At 42.8% G+C, this 19,791-nt stretch overlaps 1 protein-coding gene across 1 annotated transcript in view; it reads left to right on the top strand.

Annotated features, from left to right (window-relative positions):
- The window catches only part of wdr11 (WD repeat domain 11), a 411,155-nt gene that overhangs the window by 168,505 nt on the left and 222,859 nt on the right, over window positions 1-19,791 (top strand). The window contains exon 11 of the mRNA XM_060925398.1: window positions 17,001-17,085. Coding sequence (XP_060781381.1) covers window positions 17,001-17,085 — 85 coding nt within the window. The remainder of the gene's footprint in view (window positions 1-17,000; window positions 17,086-19,791) is intronic.

Genomic DNA, 19,791 nt, shown 5'->3' with positions numbered 1-19,791 from the left:
ATGATTCACAATGTTCGGAGCATAAGTCGGGCACCGCAGGCAGATTGTTTTGAAGTCTTCTGATGGCATGAATCCATTTCTTGTGAATAGTCGGACAGTTCTGGCCAGATAAACGCTGAAAAGATATTTTCTCGTCCTTCTTTTTAGCATCGTTTTGGCATTTATATGCTATGCAGTGAGGCATACTTTTACTTATTTAAAAACCTATAAATTCAGTAAAAATACTTGTAAAACTAGCAAAACCACGATGTCAGCAGAAGATATAAAGAGCCAAGTTGCTCCAAGCTTCCACTAAGCCATGTCATCACATACGTCACTTCCACAGGAAGCCCGTCTGGTATTTTTTAATAAAAATTAATTTTTCTAGAACACTATTTGGTCTCTGAAAAGGAATGCTTGTTGAAATCTACGAGTATTTTTACTTAAAGTTTAAGAGTAAATGCTCTGGAGCATCCCTTTAACAAGTGCTTGTGTACCTATCATAATATCATGCTGAAACTGCCGCCCCCCCCCAAAAAAAAAAAAAATCTTGATTTGATGGTTGTCCTCACGCATCAAGTGGATTACCTTCACCTGCTGTCTGTGCTTGAGTGAAATTTTTGTGTTCTACTTTTGCCATGGAGGTGGTTTTGACAGTTTGGGGTGGGCTCCTGCCGTTTCTGTCCACGAATGCTATTAGCTGATGGCTCCTGGTTTTGTGATTGGCTGGCTGTAATCCACGTCATTTTATCTGAGCAATGTGATGCTGTGTTGAAGCAGTGGAGTTGGACCGGTTGAACTGGAGACCAATTTTAGAGTAGACTCCATTGTTGTTATGGCTGCATCTCAAAATCTTTTCAAGAGAAAGGTGTGTTGGGGTTACACAGGACAATTACGCATGTGAAATGTTAAAACTTGCAGGTTAATTTTTTTTCACCATGAGTTTTTACGCCCTTTAGTTTTGACATTAATGTGCCACCATACAAGATAGTCCACATTTTTGAACATATGTGGCTCCTGAGTGATGGAACAGAAAAAGTTTGTCCTATAGATAGTTTTCACATGACGTCACAGAGTCAGGGATTCCCTAGTGGTGGCCATCTTGTGGGTCAAGCTTACCATACGGGTCACTGAGCACACATTGTAACGCGCGAGTACAAAGTCTTCAAAAGAACCCAAGCAGGCTATTTAAAGCTAGCAATGGTGCACACCTGTTGTATTCAGGGCTGTCGTAATAGGTCAGATGATGACGTCAAACGGCGCTTTTATGGAATTCCCACTGTACGGGAGCACGAAGGTGAGCAAACAAAGAAACTCCGCATACAAAGGAGAAATCTATGGCTTGCGAGAATCAACCGCAAGGATTATCAGCCTTCCAAACACAGCAAAGTCTGCTCTGATCATTTTATAAGTGGTAAGTTGTTTAAATAAACAGTTGCGTTTAAGTTTGTTTTTGGAAACCAAAACATCGTGTAAACAATCTCTGGAGGATGCCTAACTGGAACTGACATGGTACTGTAATACCACTAATGGATGTAAAATTTGTCTTAACTCGATATTATACACACACACACATATATTTATATGCAGTGTTGAGAACTCTAAAATTCCAATGTTTACATACCTTGGCTGTAATTAGGACACGACTGTCACTTGTTTTTATATGGTGGACTTCATGGACCCAGCCACAGACAAAAAAATTGTATGACTCCAGCGACTTGTATGCTTTGAGGTCGTCAAGTGTGTAGGCACTTTTACTATTCACGAAATAGTTCACAATATCAGGGTATGATATGGATGGCAGCCCTGCATAGTCACTTGAAAATGCATCTTTGTCCACTTCATAGGGGTCAGTCCTCCAATCAAGGCCAGTTTGGCTGCATACCGTTGTTGTGAGATGTCGTCCAATGTATCCATATACTGTACTTCCGTTTGCTTGAGTTTGCTGACATTGATCTTTATTTTAGAAAACTGACTATATAACTTTATAAATTCATCCGAGATAACGTAGCCGGTAATAGCGATGGTCCGTTTTGTTAGCCCCACAAGATGACGGCTGGAGGGCGTTCCCTGGAATGCCGTGACGTCAGTGAAAACTATCTATAGTCAGGAGATCACAGGTTTGAATCCTCATGATGTCACAGCCTTGGCCGTGCTCTCTGAGTGGTAGGGATGGCATACCCAGTCTTCCCTGTCAATCACAGTGATGCTAGCGAATTGTGGGTGTTTGTGAGCTCAAGTATATGAAACAGGGTGGATAGCACTCTCCTCCATGTGTATTACACTGCCAGTTTCAGATGCAGATCTTAAAAGATGCAGGTGTTGCCTCAGAAGAAGAACTGGTGCCACTGGTGGGTGGGAATTGGCAGGTGACTAAATTGAGGATAAAATGGGGGACATGAGCATGCAGTGGCTCTTAAAAACTGCCAGGTCAAAGCCATGGTGGTTTAACTAGTTCGTTTTTATTTTGGGAAATGGAACCGACTCAAGAGTTAGAATACATGGGGGCACAGTGGTGTAGTGGTTAGCACTGCCACCTCACAGCAAGAAGGTTCTTGGTTCAAGCCCAGTGGCTGACAGGGGCCTTTCTGTGTGGAGCTTGCATGTTCTCCCCGTGTCTGCGTGGGTTTCCTCCGGGTGCTCCGGTTTCTCCCACAGTCCAAAGACATGCAGGTTAGGCTAATTGGTGGCTCTAAATTGACCGTAGGTGTCAAGAAGTGTGAATGGTTGTTTGTCTCTGTGTCAGCCCTGTGATGACCTGACAGCTTGTCCAGGGTGTACCCCGCCTCTCACCCATAGTCAGCTGGGATAGGCTCCAGCTTGCCTGCAACCCTGTACAGGATAAGCTGTTACAGATAATGGATGGATAACTCTCGGGCTTGATTAAAAAAAATGTCCCACATTGAGAGCCATTACATACTTGCCAGCTCTACCAATTCACGTGGTAGTCTACGACTTTTGACGGGCGAACACCGCCTACCGCTTTTAATTCTAAAAACTAGCACATTATAAAATATTCGCTCTTCTGACCTCGCTTCAGCTGTTTTCAGCACAGTGGATACAAGTATATAGCGTCAGCTAATCATATTCAGTGAAGCTGAGAACCAATGGAACGGTGTGATAATGTTGAATCTAAATTGTATCACTCCATCGTGCCATTCCATTGCTTTTTGTTATGGTTCTAGCCAATCGGTAATGTTACAACAAATTGTACCATTATTTGTAAAAACCAAACAGGCTCTGGTGACCACAAAGAATGAAAACTCAAGAGGAAAAAAGATTGGTTATGACAAGATGTTCAAGGCAACTTGGTTGGCTCAACCAGCATCAAAGCATTGAGGCAACGTGAGAATGTTTCGTGCAGTATGTGGTTAGCACTGCTAAGTTCTAGATCAGTTTTCTTCAAATATGGCACTTGGAGTGCAGGAGAAAGCACCATTTTACACAATTTTGAAAAAAAATTTCAGGTGAGCACCATAGGTGCTAAAGAAGGTGAGTGGGCTACTTGAAGTCCTTGAAGACCTTTCATCTGAGGACCTGTCCACACGGCAACAGATTCAGGTGAATCTGATTAAAATTGTTTATCATTTTGGCCTGGTGTCCACACGGCACCGGCGTTTTGGGTGCCCCAAAACGAAATCTTTTGAGAACGGGTTCCAGAGTGAAAAAATCTGACAACGGAGGCGTTGCGAAGTCGTCTGGATGAGTAGAACGAATTTGTTTACGATGACGTCACAACCACGTGCTTCACGCCGGGTAGAAGTGTAACGAACTCGATGCGAGTTGTCAACAAATCCTATAACTTGGTTCATGAAACGCGCTTACAAAATATTTTCACTGTGAATATTTATTGTGTAATGGTGCAAAGTGAGAGAGAGAGAGAGAGAGAGAGAATAGTCCTTAGGGCAGAGTCAATCCCGCCAGCAAAAATAGGGAAAAAAAAGGAGCGATCTCACCTCTTCAGATGTTGGTTTAAGTCCTACAATACATTCCTCAAAAAGGGCGTAGAAGAACAAAGTAATCCATCAACGTGTAGCATTCAATTTATTCCAGACCATTAAAGAATTCTGGAGGATATCAGAATGGTGGTGTACCGGCTTCCATCTACCCCTGTTCATTCCTCTTTCCGTGTCTCCATTCAAAAAACGAGTACATGATTTAAAGGGACTATATCCATAGGATAGGGAGCGAGAAAGTGTGTGCATGTGACCGTGACAGGGATAGTCACTGTGTGCATGTGCAGTTATGCGCATGCGTCTACATCTATTGTTCTGGTGTCTCCGATGGGACCGTCTTACAGCGCACATTGAGGTGTGGCATGTGTATTGCATCGTTTTCAGCAAGTGTTGCGTTGCCATATGAACCTGATATTTTACTGATCCGTTGCCCATGTGGACGCGATATTTAAAAAAAAATATCTCATTGCCGTTGTCGTGTGGATGTAGCCTGAAAGGCTTCTTCAGTTCTGTCCGACTAGTGGGGCGTTCCAGGTGTTTATCCTCTAGTGGACCATAAGTAACCCTAAAGAGTTTCGTTGAGGTCGCGGAGTCATTCTGTAGGTGTTGCCGTCACTGGAGGCCGGGTGTGAGCGGTGTTAGCAACCTAGAGGGTTGTTAGGGTGATCTGTGGGTCGTTGGCTCTCTCTGCTATCATGTGAGTCATTGAAGTCAGCTGAGCCTTGGTGTGGATGTGTATTCAGTTTTCTGGGAAGTGTGCCAAGGACTGCATTGTATGTGGCTGATAAGTGGTGTCTCAGGTGGGGTTTACATTAGACCGTATCAGCGGATCATCAGATTAACGTTTTTAAAACGATTAGTGTGCACACAGCAACGCCAATACACGATTCGCGTGCACACAGCAACGCCAATACACAGATACGCTCGGCTCCGCAGGCATCCTGCGCTCCAAATCACTCCGCCCTGAACAGCGAGTGCCCTCTGGAGGGTGCGCACTCCGGCCCTGCGCAGCTCACAGAGCGCGCGAGTGAAGTGCACGAGCAGTGATTCGGGACTGAGCCGCTGTGTGTGTGATCCCAGCGCATATCACTTACCACTTGCAAGTGGAAGGATGGCAAGCCTAAAGACAATCATAACTACACAATGGGCAGTATTTGCATCAGTATTTGCAGTATTTTCATACTTTTATACTCTTTAATGAAAGGTGATACAAGGCGGAAGTCCGCGCCGTTTTTCAGCAGTCGCGTCACATGACCAACGCCAGCGAATCAGGAAGGTGGATGTCACAGTGACGTTGTCCAATGAGACGCCAGCTAGAGCTCAGCACAGCGTATCCGCGTATTCTCAATGTTTACACAGCACCGGACCAGACACGATCTGGATTGAATACGTGGACGCTGGCAGATTCCCGTTTCCCGGCGTTTCCAGGCGTTTTAATGTAAACGGACCGTGCATCCGCGAAGAAAACGAGACAGATACGGTCTTATATAAACTTGGCCTCAGACCACCTCCTCTGCTCAGTGATGGTTGTTCCAGGTGGCTTCTTTTACTCCCCTTTCAAACCACCGGTCTCCTTTGGCTAGAATGTGTACATTGCAGTCCTGAAACGAGTGTCCTTTGTTATTGAGATGAAGATAGACTGCTGAGTCCTGGCCTGAGGAACTGGTTCTCCTGTGTTGAGCCGTGCGCCTGTGAAGCGGTTGTTTCACAAACAGTTCCAGAGAGAGCATGCCCCCAGGACCCCCCCCCCCCCCCCCCAGAAGGGCGTGACTGCATCATGCAATCTGATCTACTACTTTGAATTCAATGGGGGTTGGCAAGGATGCCATTCTGAATTTTCATGATGTAGCTGAGGTTGAGGAACTGTCAGAGCCAGAAATTGCAGGCCATGCTGACAGTGCTTACAGTTTAATCTCTCTGAAAAAATTCCGGTTGAAAGGCCACAGGTTGAAGTCCAAATACAGATCGGAGTATTTGAAACACTGAACCGATACGGCTACAGATACAAATAGTGGCCCTGAATCAGCTTGTCCTTGGAAGACCATTAAAAGTCACACCACTGGCAGAATGTTATGTGCCTGAGTGCTATTGGCAAGTAGTCGTTCAGTTCAGTGGGTTATGCTGGAAACTAAGACAAATCGCACAGTTCTGGATCAATTCATCCTAGGCTTTATGCAATCGATCGGACACTTTGAATTAATTGAAAACAGAAGATGAAGGAACATGGACACCAAGCTGAAAGAAGTGGCCAAGGCTTTGGCTCATTAAAGTCAGATCATCCCATTCCTATCCATTCTCAGACTGCCTTATAGCTTCTGTCAGTTGTTTTTAAATATAAAAAAAAAATTGATACACACTAGCTTTAAAGCGCATATGTTGATCCACACAAACACATCTTTTTGTGCATTTTCTTCATTTTTTTCACCCTTTCTTGCCCTTGTCTTTTTTTTTCCTCCTTCATTCTCATTCTCTCCATCCTGCAGCGGTATTTATGGCTGCGTGACAGCTATTTCACACCCGGAGAACCGCCGTCAAGCCGATATGATTGATATGTCGTCCATAATCTGATAACAAACCTCTCTATTATGGATACGACACACACATTGTCACACAGAGCCAAGACATCACAGCACTGACAGACAGCGTATGCTCTTAAATCTAGACCTCCCCACAATCCTGGGCAAATGATCAAATGAGTTATCGTTTTCATATATATGGAAAAAGACACACCCTCATAAACCATGTAGTCAGGGTGACACTGCCTGGTACCTGCTCCACAGACTGCGTGGAAGTCAAAAGGAAAGAAGCTTGAAATAAATTTATTTACGGATTGTATTATACATGGCTAACGGAGGCAGTATCAGCTTCTGGTTAATAGGTGACCGCAAGCAGTTCTCACTGTGATGTGTCTTATAGACCCCTTCGCATGTTTGTAAACAAACCGACCGTTGCCAGGATGCGCGCGCAGCCTGGACTCCGAAACAATGGCGCTGCCCATAGACCGGCATTATGAGCTGTCAGATTATGCCAAACAATTGTCGTTACAAGATCGAGAATGCTACATAAGTTAACACTAACAAGTGGACATCGCCTACCGGATCCGCATTTAATTAAAGAGTGGACGGACGATGTTAGTAAGTTCCCTGGTATACAATGGCCAGATATATACTCGTACCTTATTGACAAGACTTCAGTGTACACCCACGAAAAACTTCGTGCCTACAAGTCTTTAGACGCATATGATTATGTTATGTGCGGGCATGTACAACTTGATTAACAATGGGACATTCATATTCATTTTGTTTTCAAATTATGCCAGTGATGTGATGGCAATGTGGCTTTAGCTACAACAGCAAATACCAACACTAAACAGCAATTTGCAGGAGGTAATGGCATGAAAGGAATGATAGTGTGAAGAGTGCAGCTAAGAGAAATCAGAGCTGCGTAAAAAGCGAGAGGCAGAGAGCAGAAATGAAACTGAACGGGGCGGGAGCTAGGTTAGAGCAGTCAACATAAGTTGGCATTTAGAGTGAGGGCACACAATTTTACCTTTCCATCCTTGCTTTAAAATTGTGATTTTCGGCATACACAAATAATGATGGCACAAAATCTGGACTGCTTGAGTCAAGCGAGACCTCTCCTACAAACACAAGTGCATGCAAAGCTAAGTTAACATGCTAACAATATTCATTACATTGTGTAACTATGACCCAGCTAATCAGACAAACGTTACCAAAGTATTTTGCTACATCAATAAACGAAGATTAGAAAGAATAAAAAAGAAAGATTTGATAAATAGCCTGATCTTACCTGTGATGAAGTGGGCGCTGCAAACCCGCGCATTTGATAGTGCTTTCATCCCAGTCTACACGTTTGATGGCTTGTAGTCATAGACGTCGGCGATTTTTTTTTTTTTTTTTGGAATGGGTGAGATCCTGCTGGAATTCTGTACATTTTAACCCCATCACTGCTACGATCCTGACACCCGAAAACACAACAACTAGGCATTTCTGAGTCTTTTTTGGGTCCAGGCTGCGCACGCAATTTCCGCTTACGTATGAATGACGTTTACTGCGAAGGGGTCTATTGTTCATGTATTTGCAGCGGCCTAGGGAATTATGAGGAAATTGACATTTTACGCTTTTTGTGTGCGTTTTTGTTTTTTACTGAATTATGTTTATCTTTTGCATGCATTTCAACCAGAGATAAAGTTAAAAAAAAAAAAAAACCAGTTATGTCCAATTCCATTGAAAGATGCCCTGTCAGCCTTTACATTTACCTAATTTACTTATTGAAAAAGCAGCATTATTGCCAAATTGTAAAGAATTTGATTATCAGCATCGTTCTCATTCGTCTCTGTCTCATCACATGAGGTAAAGTCACTCCCGGCATTTAAACACGAGTCTCCTTGCTGCCGCTTCATTTGACTGACCTCTGTCTGGAAACATCAGTTGAGGAACAATCGCTGATTCCTTCAGTCACTTCTTCTGTTCTGTTGGTGAATTTCTTGTTTTTCTTCAATCATTTAAACATTTTATAAGTGTGTCCACTGTAGCATCACAGATGTTTTGACAGTTGGTATCTCTCTACTAACTGAACTGATTAATTAGGCTGATGTCCACTTTGCTATGGTGCGTAACTATCCAAAAATATAATCAGATCTTGAGAAAAGCACACTTGACTAGTAAGGTTGTAGATGTCTTTCGAGCTTTAGACTGACTGCATTTATGAAACCGCCTCCTTACACAACATGATGTTTGCAGCAAAGCAAGTTTAGACACAATTTTTAAATAAAAACACTTCCACACTGTTTTGGTGAAGTATCTTCCTCCGTAATTGAAATCAGTTTATTCAGAGAAAAACGAATCCCTCATCAAGAAATGATTATCTTCAACAAAAACACGTGTCGCAATTATTGAAAACATAACTGAAGCATGTTTCCTGTTTAAACTGTACGTTTTTGAGTTGACTGGAGTGTGAAGGAGTTTAAAGCTGTGATCTGGAGAGATTGTGTAAAGAGGAATGATCTCAGATGCCATGCTCTGTATCTCCGACCTTAAAAAAAAAATATATATATATATACATACATATACATACAGTATATATGAGAAGACTCTGTACTGTTTTACTGGCAAGGGGAGGTGTGTAAAGTATTAAATGCAGGGGTGCCAATAATTGCAGCACGTGTTTTTGTTGAAAATATTTTTTTTTTTCATCCATCCATCTTCTACCGCTTATCTGGGTTGCTGGGGTTGCAGCCTAAGCAGAGCAGCCCAGACTTCCCTCTCCCCGGCCACCTCCACCAGCTCTTCCGGGGGAATACCGAGGCGTTCCCAGGCCAGCCAAGAGATGTAATCTCTCCAGCATGTCCTGGGTCTGCCCCGGGGTCTCCTCCTGGTGGGGCATGCCCAGAAAACCTCCCTTGGGAGGCGTCCAGGGGGCATCCTAACAAGGTGCCTGAACCACCTCAACAAACTCCTTTCGATGTGGAGGAGAAAGCAATTCTACTCGGAGTCTCTCCCGAATTACCAAGCTTCTCCCCATGTCTCCAAGACTACGTTCAGACTGCACCCTGAAACGACCCATATCCGATTTGTTGTGAAATCCGATTTTTTTGTTAGGCCGTTCACATTACCAATTATATGAGACTTGTATGCGATCTCCAATATGAACGGAAAACGACCCAAAAGTGTCCCGCATGCACAAATTGACACGTAATAAGCACATCTACGTAATACGTAAAAAAAAAAAAAGCGCACTCTTCATGTTTAATGATTTCTTTTTTGTTTGTTTAATTATCTGGTTAGTGTTAAAGTGTGAGGTCTCGTGTGTGTTTTTGTTTCTGAACTGAAATGAAAACGTGTAGCCTGGTAACGAGGGTTGACTCCTAAATGTCTCTCTAATTTCTATATAAGTGCACTACATGTTACTAGGAAGTAATGGATTTTTAAACTCTATATAGTGCACTCGAGCTTCAGTAGGCAGTCATTTGGGATGCGGCCGCTGTATTACCAAACTCTTAATTCAGGCTTAATAATTTGCACATATTTATTTCATCATATTAATAAACTTTTTCTACATTTTTATAAATATTTATTTAGATTGTTTATAGCCAGCTGAATTCTGCAACTTCTCTCAGCGCTGGCTCAAGGTGCAGAAACACCAGTGCAGTTTGCTATGGAGATGAGGCGAGACGTGGCGATGTGGTTTTTGTGGCGGCGGCGGAACTCACACAATAATCTGATTAATGTGGGCAGCAGACTAATGAGACCGAAGGTGTCAAATTACTGGAAATTTCCAGAACAATCTTATAATCTTGTAATAGAGGATGGTTTAAGTTATAAATCAGTTATAGAAACTGTTTTATTTAATCAGGCTAACAGATCAACATCCAGGTCCCTACCATATCCACCATTAGCTTGATCAATTCTATAAAAGTCTATTTAAATTCTGAAAACTGTACAAATGTTGTTGTTTTCCACCAAAGAGGCGGGATTAGCCAACGCAGAATAGTGACGTTTGTCTCTTGTTGATGACGTGTAGGTCGCATGAATGCGACCTGTCCGGTCAGACTGCAGTCGCATGTGAAAATAACGGATATGCATCGGAATTAGGACCACATATCCAAGCGGCCTGGGTCGCATGTGAAAAAAATCGGATCTGTGTTGTTCAGATTGTCAATAACAAATCGGATACCGGTCGCATATGGGCAAAAAAATCGGATATGGGTCGTTTCAGGGTGCAGTCTGAACGTAGTCTAAGGGAGAGCCCAGCCACCCTGCGGAGAAAACGCTTGTATCCGCAATCTCATTCTTTGATTTTTTTTTTTTTGAAAAATAATTATTTCTTGATAAGGGATTTGATTTCTCTGAAAAATTTATATATTCACCCCCCCAAAAAAAATTAAAGGTTGGATTTTTCTCTTTTTTTTCTTTTTCAATGTGAGATAAAGCAACTTTTTTTTTAATCAAACTGAATGGGGAGCGTCTGTAAACTGCCATCTTCCGATCTATCCACAGATGTTCAATGAGCCAAAGTCTGGGCTTTGCCTGGACCACACAAGGACATTCAGAGACTTTTCCCAAAACCACTTCAGCATTTTCTTGGTTGTTTGCTTCAGATCGTTGTCCTGCTGAAAGGTGAACCTTTGCCCCAGTCTAAAGACGTTTGCATGCTATAACAGGATTTCTAACCCAACCCTGTTTGGCTGCTTTCGTCGCTCAGTTCTAATGAGGCTCCCTGAAGCACCCCATTGAACTGTGCTGCCACCACCATGCTTCACCATAAAGATTGCTTTAGCCAGTTCGTTCTCGTCTGCCTAGTTTTTGCCACACCTAGCACTTGGAATTAAGCCCAAAATTATTTTTGTCTCATCAGACAAGATTTCAAGACAATTTTCCCCATTCTCTGAGGCCTTTGAGCACCTGACATATACCCTTTACTCAGGAGTGTCTTGCATCTAGCTACTGTGCCATAAAGACCTGATTGATGAGGGTATTTCTGAGATGGTTGACCTCCTGGCAGGTTTTATTACCTCTGTGGAGGACTTCTGAAGCCTTTTGGTTCTTTGTTTGACCAAGATCTATCTAGACCAGTTGCTAGTTTGGTCAGACAACCAGCTGTAGGAAGAGGCGTTGTGGTTCCAAACTTCTTCCATTTCACAATGATGGAGCCTATTGTGTTCTGGGAACATTCAAAGCTTTAGAATTGTTTCTATCCCCTTGCAGAGATCTATTTCTTGACACGGTTTGATCTCGAAGGTATACAAAGGGTTCCTTCGACTTCGTGGTTTGTTTTTGGTCTGACATGCACTGTGAATTGTTAGGCACAGAGATGTGTGCTTTTCTACATCATGTTTAAGTTCAAGTTCAAGTCAACTTTGTCAATAATGCCATATGTGCAGGACATACAGAGAATTGAAATTGCGTTTCCCTCTTATCCGCAGTGCAAACAGTAATAAACATGAAATATAAAATATAGGTACAAGATATAAACTTAAAAAAAAAATGGGGGGGTTATTTACACACACACAAGCTAAAGCTATCTAAGAAAAGACAGTGGCAATCCAGAAAGTGCAAATGTGGCAGTGCGAACAGAATTAACGGTATAAATTTAAATGTGACGAATGACAATATAAACAGAATGAACATTGTAAACGGGAACAGCAGCCTGACAGTATAGTAATTATCAGTATAAATATAAATAAATATGGCAGTATGAGCAGAATTTTCAGTGTAAGTATAAATATGGCAGATATGACAGTATAAACAGTGTAGCAGTGAAGTCTATCAATGATAAAAGATGACACCGATGATCATCTTAGCTGCTCTCACTATGCGCTGCAGGGTCTTCCGGCAGGATGCAGTACAGCCGCCGTACCACACATACCCCTTTTCCACCAAATCAGTTCCAGGGCTGGTTCGGGGCCAGTGCTGGTGCTGGATCACAACTCGTTCAACTTGCGAGCCAGCTGAGAACCAGTTTGCTTTTCCATAGCTGACGGTGCTAACGGAAGACACGTCATTACGTCGCTGTATACGTCAGTTACGTCGCTACGTTTGCATAAACCTTGGTGCGAATATCGAAGCAAAAACAACACGGAAGAAACTGCAGCAACAATAATAATAATGGGTGACTTCGTTTGTACAGCTGCTGCTTCTCGTCGCTTAAAAATGGCGATCTTTCGCGGTCTTGTTATTGTTGTTGGTCTTAACAACTCCGCCCCCCCCACTGATGTAAGCAGTTCTTCCCTCTGGCCCAGCAGAGAGTTGGTGCTAGCCTGGAACCAGTTTTTCTGGCCCCAGAGCCAGTTCTTTGTCAGTGGAAACAGAAAACCCGGTTCCAAACTAAGCACTGGCCCCGAACCAGCCCTGGAACTGCTTTGGTGGAAAAGGGGCAACAGTGATGCAGCTGGTCAGGATGCTCTTGATGGTTCCGCGGTAGAAGGTCTGCATGATAGGGACTGGTGCTCTAGCTCTTTTCAGTCTGCGGAGGAAGTAGAGGCACTGCTGAGCTTTCCTGGCCAGTGATGTGGTGTTGCTGCTCCAGGAGAGATCCTCGGTGAGGTACACACCCAGGAACTTGGTGCTGCTCACACTCTCCACAGCAGCACCATTGATGGTCAGTGGAAGATGCTGGGTGGAGGCTCTCCAGAAGTCGACAACCATCTCCTTCGTCTTCTCCATATTAAGAGAGAGATGGTTGTCTCTGTGCCACATGGCCAGTTGGCTCACCTCGTCCCTGTAGTATGACTCATCATTGTTAATGAATCCCACCACAGTCGTGTCATCCGCAAACTTGATGAAGAGGTTGCTGTTGTGTGTTGGTGTGCAGTCGTGGGTCAGCAGGGTGAAGAGAAGGGGGCTGAGCACACATCCTTGGGGGGTGCCTGTGTTCAGTGTGATGGTGCTGGATGTGTTGCTGCCAACCCGGACTGCCTGTGGTCTTCCGGTCAGGAAGTCCAGAAACCAGTTGCAGAGGGAGGTGTTTAGTCTTAGACAGTCCAGTTTCTGTATCAGCTGCTGGGGGATGATTGTGTTAAATGCTGAACTGAAGTCTAAGAATAGCATCCGCATGTAAGAGTCCTTAGTGTCCAGGTGAGTGAGAGCTGAGTGGAGAGCGGTGGAGATTGCATCATCAGTGGACCGATTGGCCCGATATGCAAATTGGTACGGGTCCATGGAGGGACGGAGGATGGATTTGATGTGCTGCATGACTAACCGCTCGAAGCACATAATGATGGGGCTCAGTGCCACAGGGCGGTAGTCGTTGAAGCAGGATGGCGAGGCCTTCTTTGGAACAGGGATGATGGTGGTGCTCTTGAAGCAGGTGGGGACAACAGCTTGGCTCAGGGAGGTGTTGAAGATGTCTGTGAGCACTTCTGTGAGCTCCTCTGCACAGTCCTTTAGCACATGACCTGGAATGTTGTCAGGTCCTACAGCTTTGCGGGTGTTGATCCTGGAGAGGGATCTTAATTTAATTTTTGTTTAATCAGTTGAATTGCCGCAGATGGACTCCAAACAACTTCTGGAGACATCTCAATATAATAAAAAGGATGCACCTGAGCTCAATTTAGGATGCCTTAGCACTTACAGTTGTGGTCAGAAGTTTACATACAGTGACATGAATGTCATCTTGGATATGAATGTCATGGCAATATTTGGGTTTTCAGTAATTTCTTTGAACTGTTCTTTTTCTGTGGCAGAATAATTGTACAGCATACAGCTTTAATTAAAAAAAAATAACCGAGAATTTGGTGCTTTGGTGCACAAGTTTTAATTTTCTTTGGGTTTTCTGAAATATATTTTCAATAGGGTTGAAGTCAGGACTTGTTTTAAGCCTAATGTTGGTCTGCTTTATCCTCCACAACCAGCTCTGATGCGCGTTTGGGTTCATTGTCCTGTTTTAACTCCAAAGTCGTGTTCAAGTTTATGCTGAAGAATTCTGAGGTAGTCCTCCTCCTTCATTATTCCATCCACTTTGTGCAATGAACCAGTTTGACTGGCAGCAAAACAGCCCCAGAACATGATGATCCTACCACCACCACCAGCTGGTACAGTGTCCGCCTGTACATGGTGGTCATTGTGGCCAAACAACTCAATCTTTGTCTTATCTGACCATACAGCTATCCTCCAGAAGGCTTTTTCTTTGTCCATGTGGTCAGCTTCAAACTTTAGTTAAGCTTGAAGGTGTCCATTTTGGAGCAGGGGTTTATTTCTTGGATAGCAGCCTCTTAGTCCATGGTGATCTGAACTGTAGACAGTGATCCATCAGCTTCCAGTTCATGGCAGAGCTGTGCCATGGTGGTTCCCAGGTTGTTTCTGACCATTCAAATGAATTTCCTTTCAGGTGAGGGTGGCAGTTTGGGTTTTCTTGAAGCAAAGTGGCTTGGCAAAGTGACTACACCTCACAATAACTTGGATACAATTGTTTGAACTGATCTTGGAGTTTGCAGTTGTTTAGAAATGGCTCTAAGAGACATTCCAGAGTTGTGTATATCTGCCATCCTCTTTCTCAGATCTGCACTGAGCTCCTTGGACTTTCCCATTTTACTGCGTGTTGGTCAATCCAATGAGTGCTGTAAACAAACCCTTTTTATGAAGGCACAGAGAAGCTACCAGCTGTAGTCAGTCATGATCACTAACAGGAAGTTAAGAGACCTCGGCCTTGGCAAGATGAGAGACATTTTGGAAATTTCAGCATCTCTGAATTAATAATCTAAGTGAGGTGTATGTAAATTTTTGACCCTATATGTATAATTTTGACCCTGTGTTGATTTCAGAAAACCCAAAGAAAAGTAAAACTCGTGCACCAAATTCTCTTGGGTTTTTTTTTTTATTAAAGATGTATGCTGTACGATCATTCTGCTACAGAAAAAGAACAGTTCAAAGAAATTACTGAAAGCCCAAATATTGCCATGACATTCATATCCAAGATGACATTCAAGTCACTGTATGTAAACTTCTGACCACAACTGTACCTAATAAGATATTTCAGCTTTTGATTTTTAAAAGATTTGCTAAAATAACTTTTGTTTTATCATTGCACGTATTTTAATTCCCATAAAGAAAATTAAATCCATTTTATATCAAATGTATGGTATAATATAGTGTGCGAAATGTGAAGGGGTCGGAATACTTTCTGAACACACTGTATATTATTGGCAGAAAAATTTAACTTTGATCAAAAACTGATATTTTTTTTCTCTTCTCATTTTTTATCCCCCGCTGGCCGAAAGGCCCGAAGGGGGATTGTCATGGCGATGTCCTTCTGTCCATCCCGGGAAGGGTACTCGCCTTCTGAAATCAACTCCCCTCATAATTTTTGGAGGAATTTCACTAAACTTGGCAGGATTCTTTGTTATATGTCGGTAATATACATCTTGCAATTTCATTCAATTCAGTCACGTTTTACCAGAGTTATGGCCTAGTTGCTAGCCGGGGATGTTGTGCTCTCAGAACATTCTTGTTGCTGTTTTTCAAGAGCAGCACACTTACACATTATCTCAGGAGTTTGATAAAATTACACCAGTGGTTTCAAATATTCAGTACGGAAGCTGAGAGAGACCCTTCATGTAATCCTTTTTTTTTATTCACCTTGTTATCCCGAGATAACGACATAATTAATTCAGGATCTCGAGAAAACAACACAACTAATTCGAGATCTCGAGAAAACAAAACCGTTATTTCGAGGTCTTGAGAAAACAAAACAATTATTTCATGATCTCGAGTAAACAGCTGAGAAATGGTTCATTCAGGTGCGCCAAGAGACTTGTGATATGCTGACTTCGGGGCTATTTCTCATTCTGTATAGACGCAACTTTGGTCATTAGAATGTCTGGAATAATCGATCACCTAATAAGGCAATATTTTGATCAGGGGTTGACACAGGGAGAGATTGCATTAAGTCTTTTAATAAGGGATAATTTCAAAATCAGTCTGCGGCACCTCCGCAGAAGACTGGCCCCCCTCTCTCTCAAGGCATCGTAAAAAGCCATTTCTGCTCTGTTACATGTCCGCCAATTTCTAAGTCTTCGTTGTCTGACCCACAGGGGGGCGCAGCTCTGCTGGAAATCTCAGCTGTTTTCTCGAGATCATGAAATAATTGCTTTGTTTTTTCGAGATCACGGAATAATTGTCTTGTTTTCTTGAGATCACGGAATAATTGTTTTGTTTTCTCGAGATCTCGAATTAGTTGTGTTGTTTTCTCGAGATCCTGAATTAATTATGTCGTTATCTCGGGATAACAAGGTGAATAAGAAAAGATTATATGAAGGGCCTCTCGTGCCTTCCATAATTCAGACACTTTAACACTGCAGTTAGTAGATTTTTGAATAATAATTGCACACTTGAATATGATAACGTATTAGTTTTGCCAATGAACGTTTCTGTTGCATGTCAAGGAAAGCTCAAAAATGCTGTGTGTGTGTGAAATGACTGAAGAGTATTTTTGGCATGTTGATGGTTGATCTTTAACAGCCACTCAGAGTGACTCAAAAGGTCAGGACTCAGGATGACATTTATATGATGACCATTGATTGAACCAGTGTAATTGTGTATTCTTCAGGTTCGAGTAATGGTTCGGTGCTGGTGTATAACCTGACGAGTGGCCTCCTGCACAAAGAGCTCAGCGTGCATTCATGTGAAGTCAGGTGAGGAGTGCCTTTTTTGCCATCGTGATGTTAACATTAGTTACATATAAAAATGAATGTATTTTTCCTGTTATGTCTTGATTCAAACATTTGACAGACCTAATGAGCCTTTGGCAAAAAGAAGTGACCTTTGGTATGCCATTATAGTCCGTCTGGGTTTTTGCCAGTGCTCCCGAATATTCTGACATTTAATTCACAAATGTTTTGAAGAAGTAAGAAGCAATGGTGCAAAAAGCAGAAAATAAAAACCTAGGAGTTATCACAGGGGTCAAAGAAGAATGACATTAATAATGATCACATGCAATGCTGTTTTGTAGAATGTCAAAAATAAACCATTTATCAGACATCTGATATTTCAGATGGGTAACAGCCAAACAATGTGTGGGTGCAGGTAATGTCAGTAAAGAAAAAGAAAGCTCATTACCAAAATTGAGTGGAAGTGAGCCAAAGTTAAAGAAAGTTGCCTGGGCTGATGAATTCTGGTCTTGACTCCTGGATCAAAACTTCCATTCTCTTGACAATGGAAAACACTTCTCTGTTGAGCAGAAGCTCCATCATTTGGTGCAGATATGAGTCCACAGAGCCGAGCTGTTTACTATCAGCAGGACCGACTCATGAGGGCTGTGTGATGGAGTGAAGAATTATACTACATGCGTTGCCTTCCTAATTTACTGGCTGTACATGTGGGTCTTTGTACTGTTGGAAGCTCCATCTACAGCCAAGTCGTAACCTCCTGGCAGAGGAAACCAGGTTTTGGGGTGAAACATCTTGGAACTTGGTAAGAGTGTTGGTATCATGAATTCCTGCCAAAATGGATTATTAGCATGAACAATATGGTAGCCTGATACCTTCTGAAGATTTTTTTTTTTTAATTCATGTCACTTATGTCATTTTTGAATGCAAATAAGATCTCTTTCAGCAAGTGGTGTATATATTTTATACAAATTTAGGAAGGGTGCCAATAATTCTGGAGGGCACTGTTGGTGTACCTAATGAACTGGCAGTACATCAGGATACCTTTAACAGAAATGGTCTCTAAATAAATCGCATTTCCTGATGTGTGTTAGCTTTCTTTGTGTTTATTTTTGCTCCTCGCTTGTATGTGTTTGTATATGTATTAATGATGCTTTGGGATATAATGAAGGTAAACCAAGGTAAATTCAATCTCTATCGTTCCACCCTCTTAATCCCCTCAGCTCTCTTTCTCACTCTCTCTCACACACCACACACACCAACTCTCAGTGCTTCCCTGATGAATGTTCTCAAACTTTCCACATACATTTGAAAAAGGAACAAACTTTGTATGATTCCAATCATCCCAAGTGTTTGTTTTAATTGTGTAAAAAAAAAAAAGTAACTCCATCTACAATAAAAATATCTTTCTTCTGTAATGTTAAAAATATTGCATAGACAAAAATATATTTGTAGTGGCTGTAATGTATGAGGAGATCGGGGCAGGCTTGCGACAATGTAAAGGTGCACTTTATTTCTTGCAGCTTTCACTTTTCAGTGATTTTAGCACATTCAACACACGCATGCATGCAAACAACTCCCATGTTGATCAGCACTCTCTCTCTTGCCACTTTTGTCTCGCTCTTCTTTGCCCTTCAACACAGAACAATCGTTAACAAAAAAAATCCCTCACAGGTGAAGCACCTTACCACTCACCTTTCCCACCTTCGCCCTCCATTCACAAACTGGCACTTGAGCCGTCTGTCCTGCCGTCGACAAACCCCTTTTCCCCCCACCAGTCAAGTGAGGAAATCTGCCACAACTATCTGCACCCCAAGCCTGTAGACCACCTCAAACTTAAATGGCTGAGGACCATCCACTTATTGTCCAGACACTCTTTCTCAATGGTGCTGTACTATGCCTCTTGCACAGAGAGGTTGTGGCTGATATACACCTCCTGTTTGGTCTTTGCTCTCAGGCAGGCCACAATTGCTCCTGTCTTATCAATTTGAGAATGTGCCTGCCCCTGGCCCAAGTGGAAGCCCAGATACCATACTTCCACCTGTCCAATCGCACAGTTTGCTTTGATCCCTACCCGTCTCGGTGATCTCAGGACAGCCCTCAGATGCTGCATGCGCCACTGCCAATCATTTACTATAAATAATAATGCCAGCTAGACAGGAAGCACAGTGGTATATAAGGCAGCAAGAAAGTTCCAGGTTCAAACCTCATGGCTGACGGGGGCCTTTCTGTGTTGAGTTTGCATGTTCTCCCTGTGTCTGCGTGGGTTTCCTCTGGGTGCTCCGGTTTCCCCCACAGTCCAAAGACCTGCAAACTACATAAAATACCCAGCCACTGGGATTGCACAAGCCAGTGCATACTTGGTGCCAGTCCCAAGCCCAGATAGACTGGGGAGGGTTGCATCAGGAAGGGCATCTGGTGTAAAACCTATGCCAAATCAAATATGTGGAATGTATCGGCTGTGGCGACTCCTAATGGGAGCAGCCTAAAGAAGACGACAGGCAGCCAGATGTGCATTATGTGCATTCTGTCCATGAGTCATTGGAACATCTCTGGAGTGCTGAATAATCCAAACGGAAGGGTAACGAATTGCTGTAAACCAAACGGAGTGGAAAAGCCAATTTTCTCACGTTATAGTGGAGTCAAGGGGATCTGCTAATATGCCTTTGTTAACTCTAGTGTTGAATAAAAGTGTTGAGCCATGCCTAACTGATTGAGCAGTTTGTTAATGTG

Source organism: Neoarius graeffei, chromosome 7, assembly GCF_027579695.1.
Source record: "Neoarius graeffei isolate fNeoGra1 chromosome 7, fNeoGra1.pri, whole genome shotgun sequence".
Taxonomy (NCBI): domain Eukaryota; kingdom Metazoa; phylum Chordata; class Actinopteri; order Siluriformes; family Ariidae; genus Neoarius; species Neoarius graeffei.
Note: the sequence above shows the minus strand (reverse complement) of the source record. Positions and strands in the feature narration are given on the sequence as shown.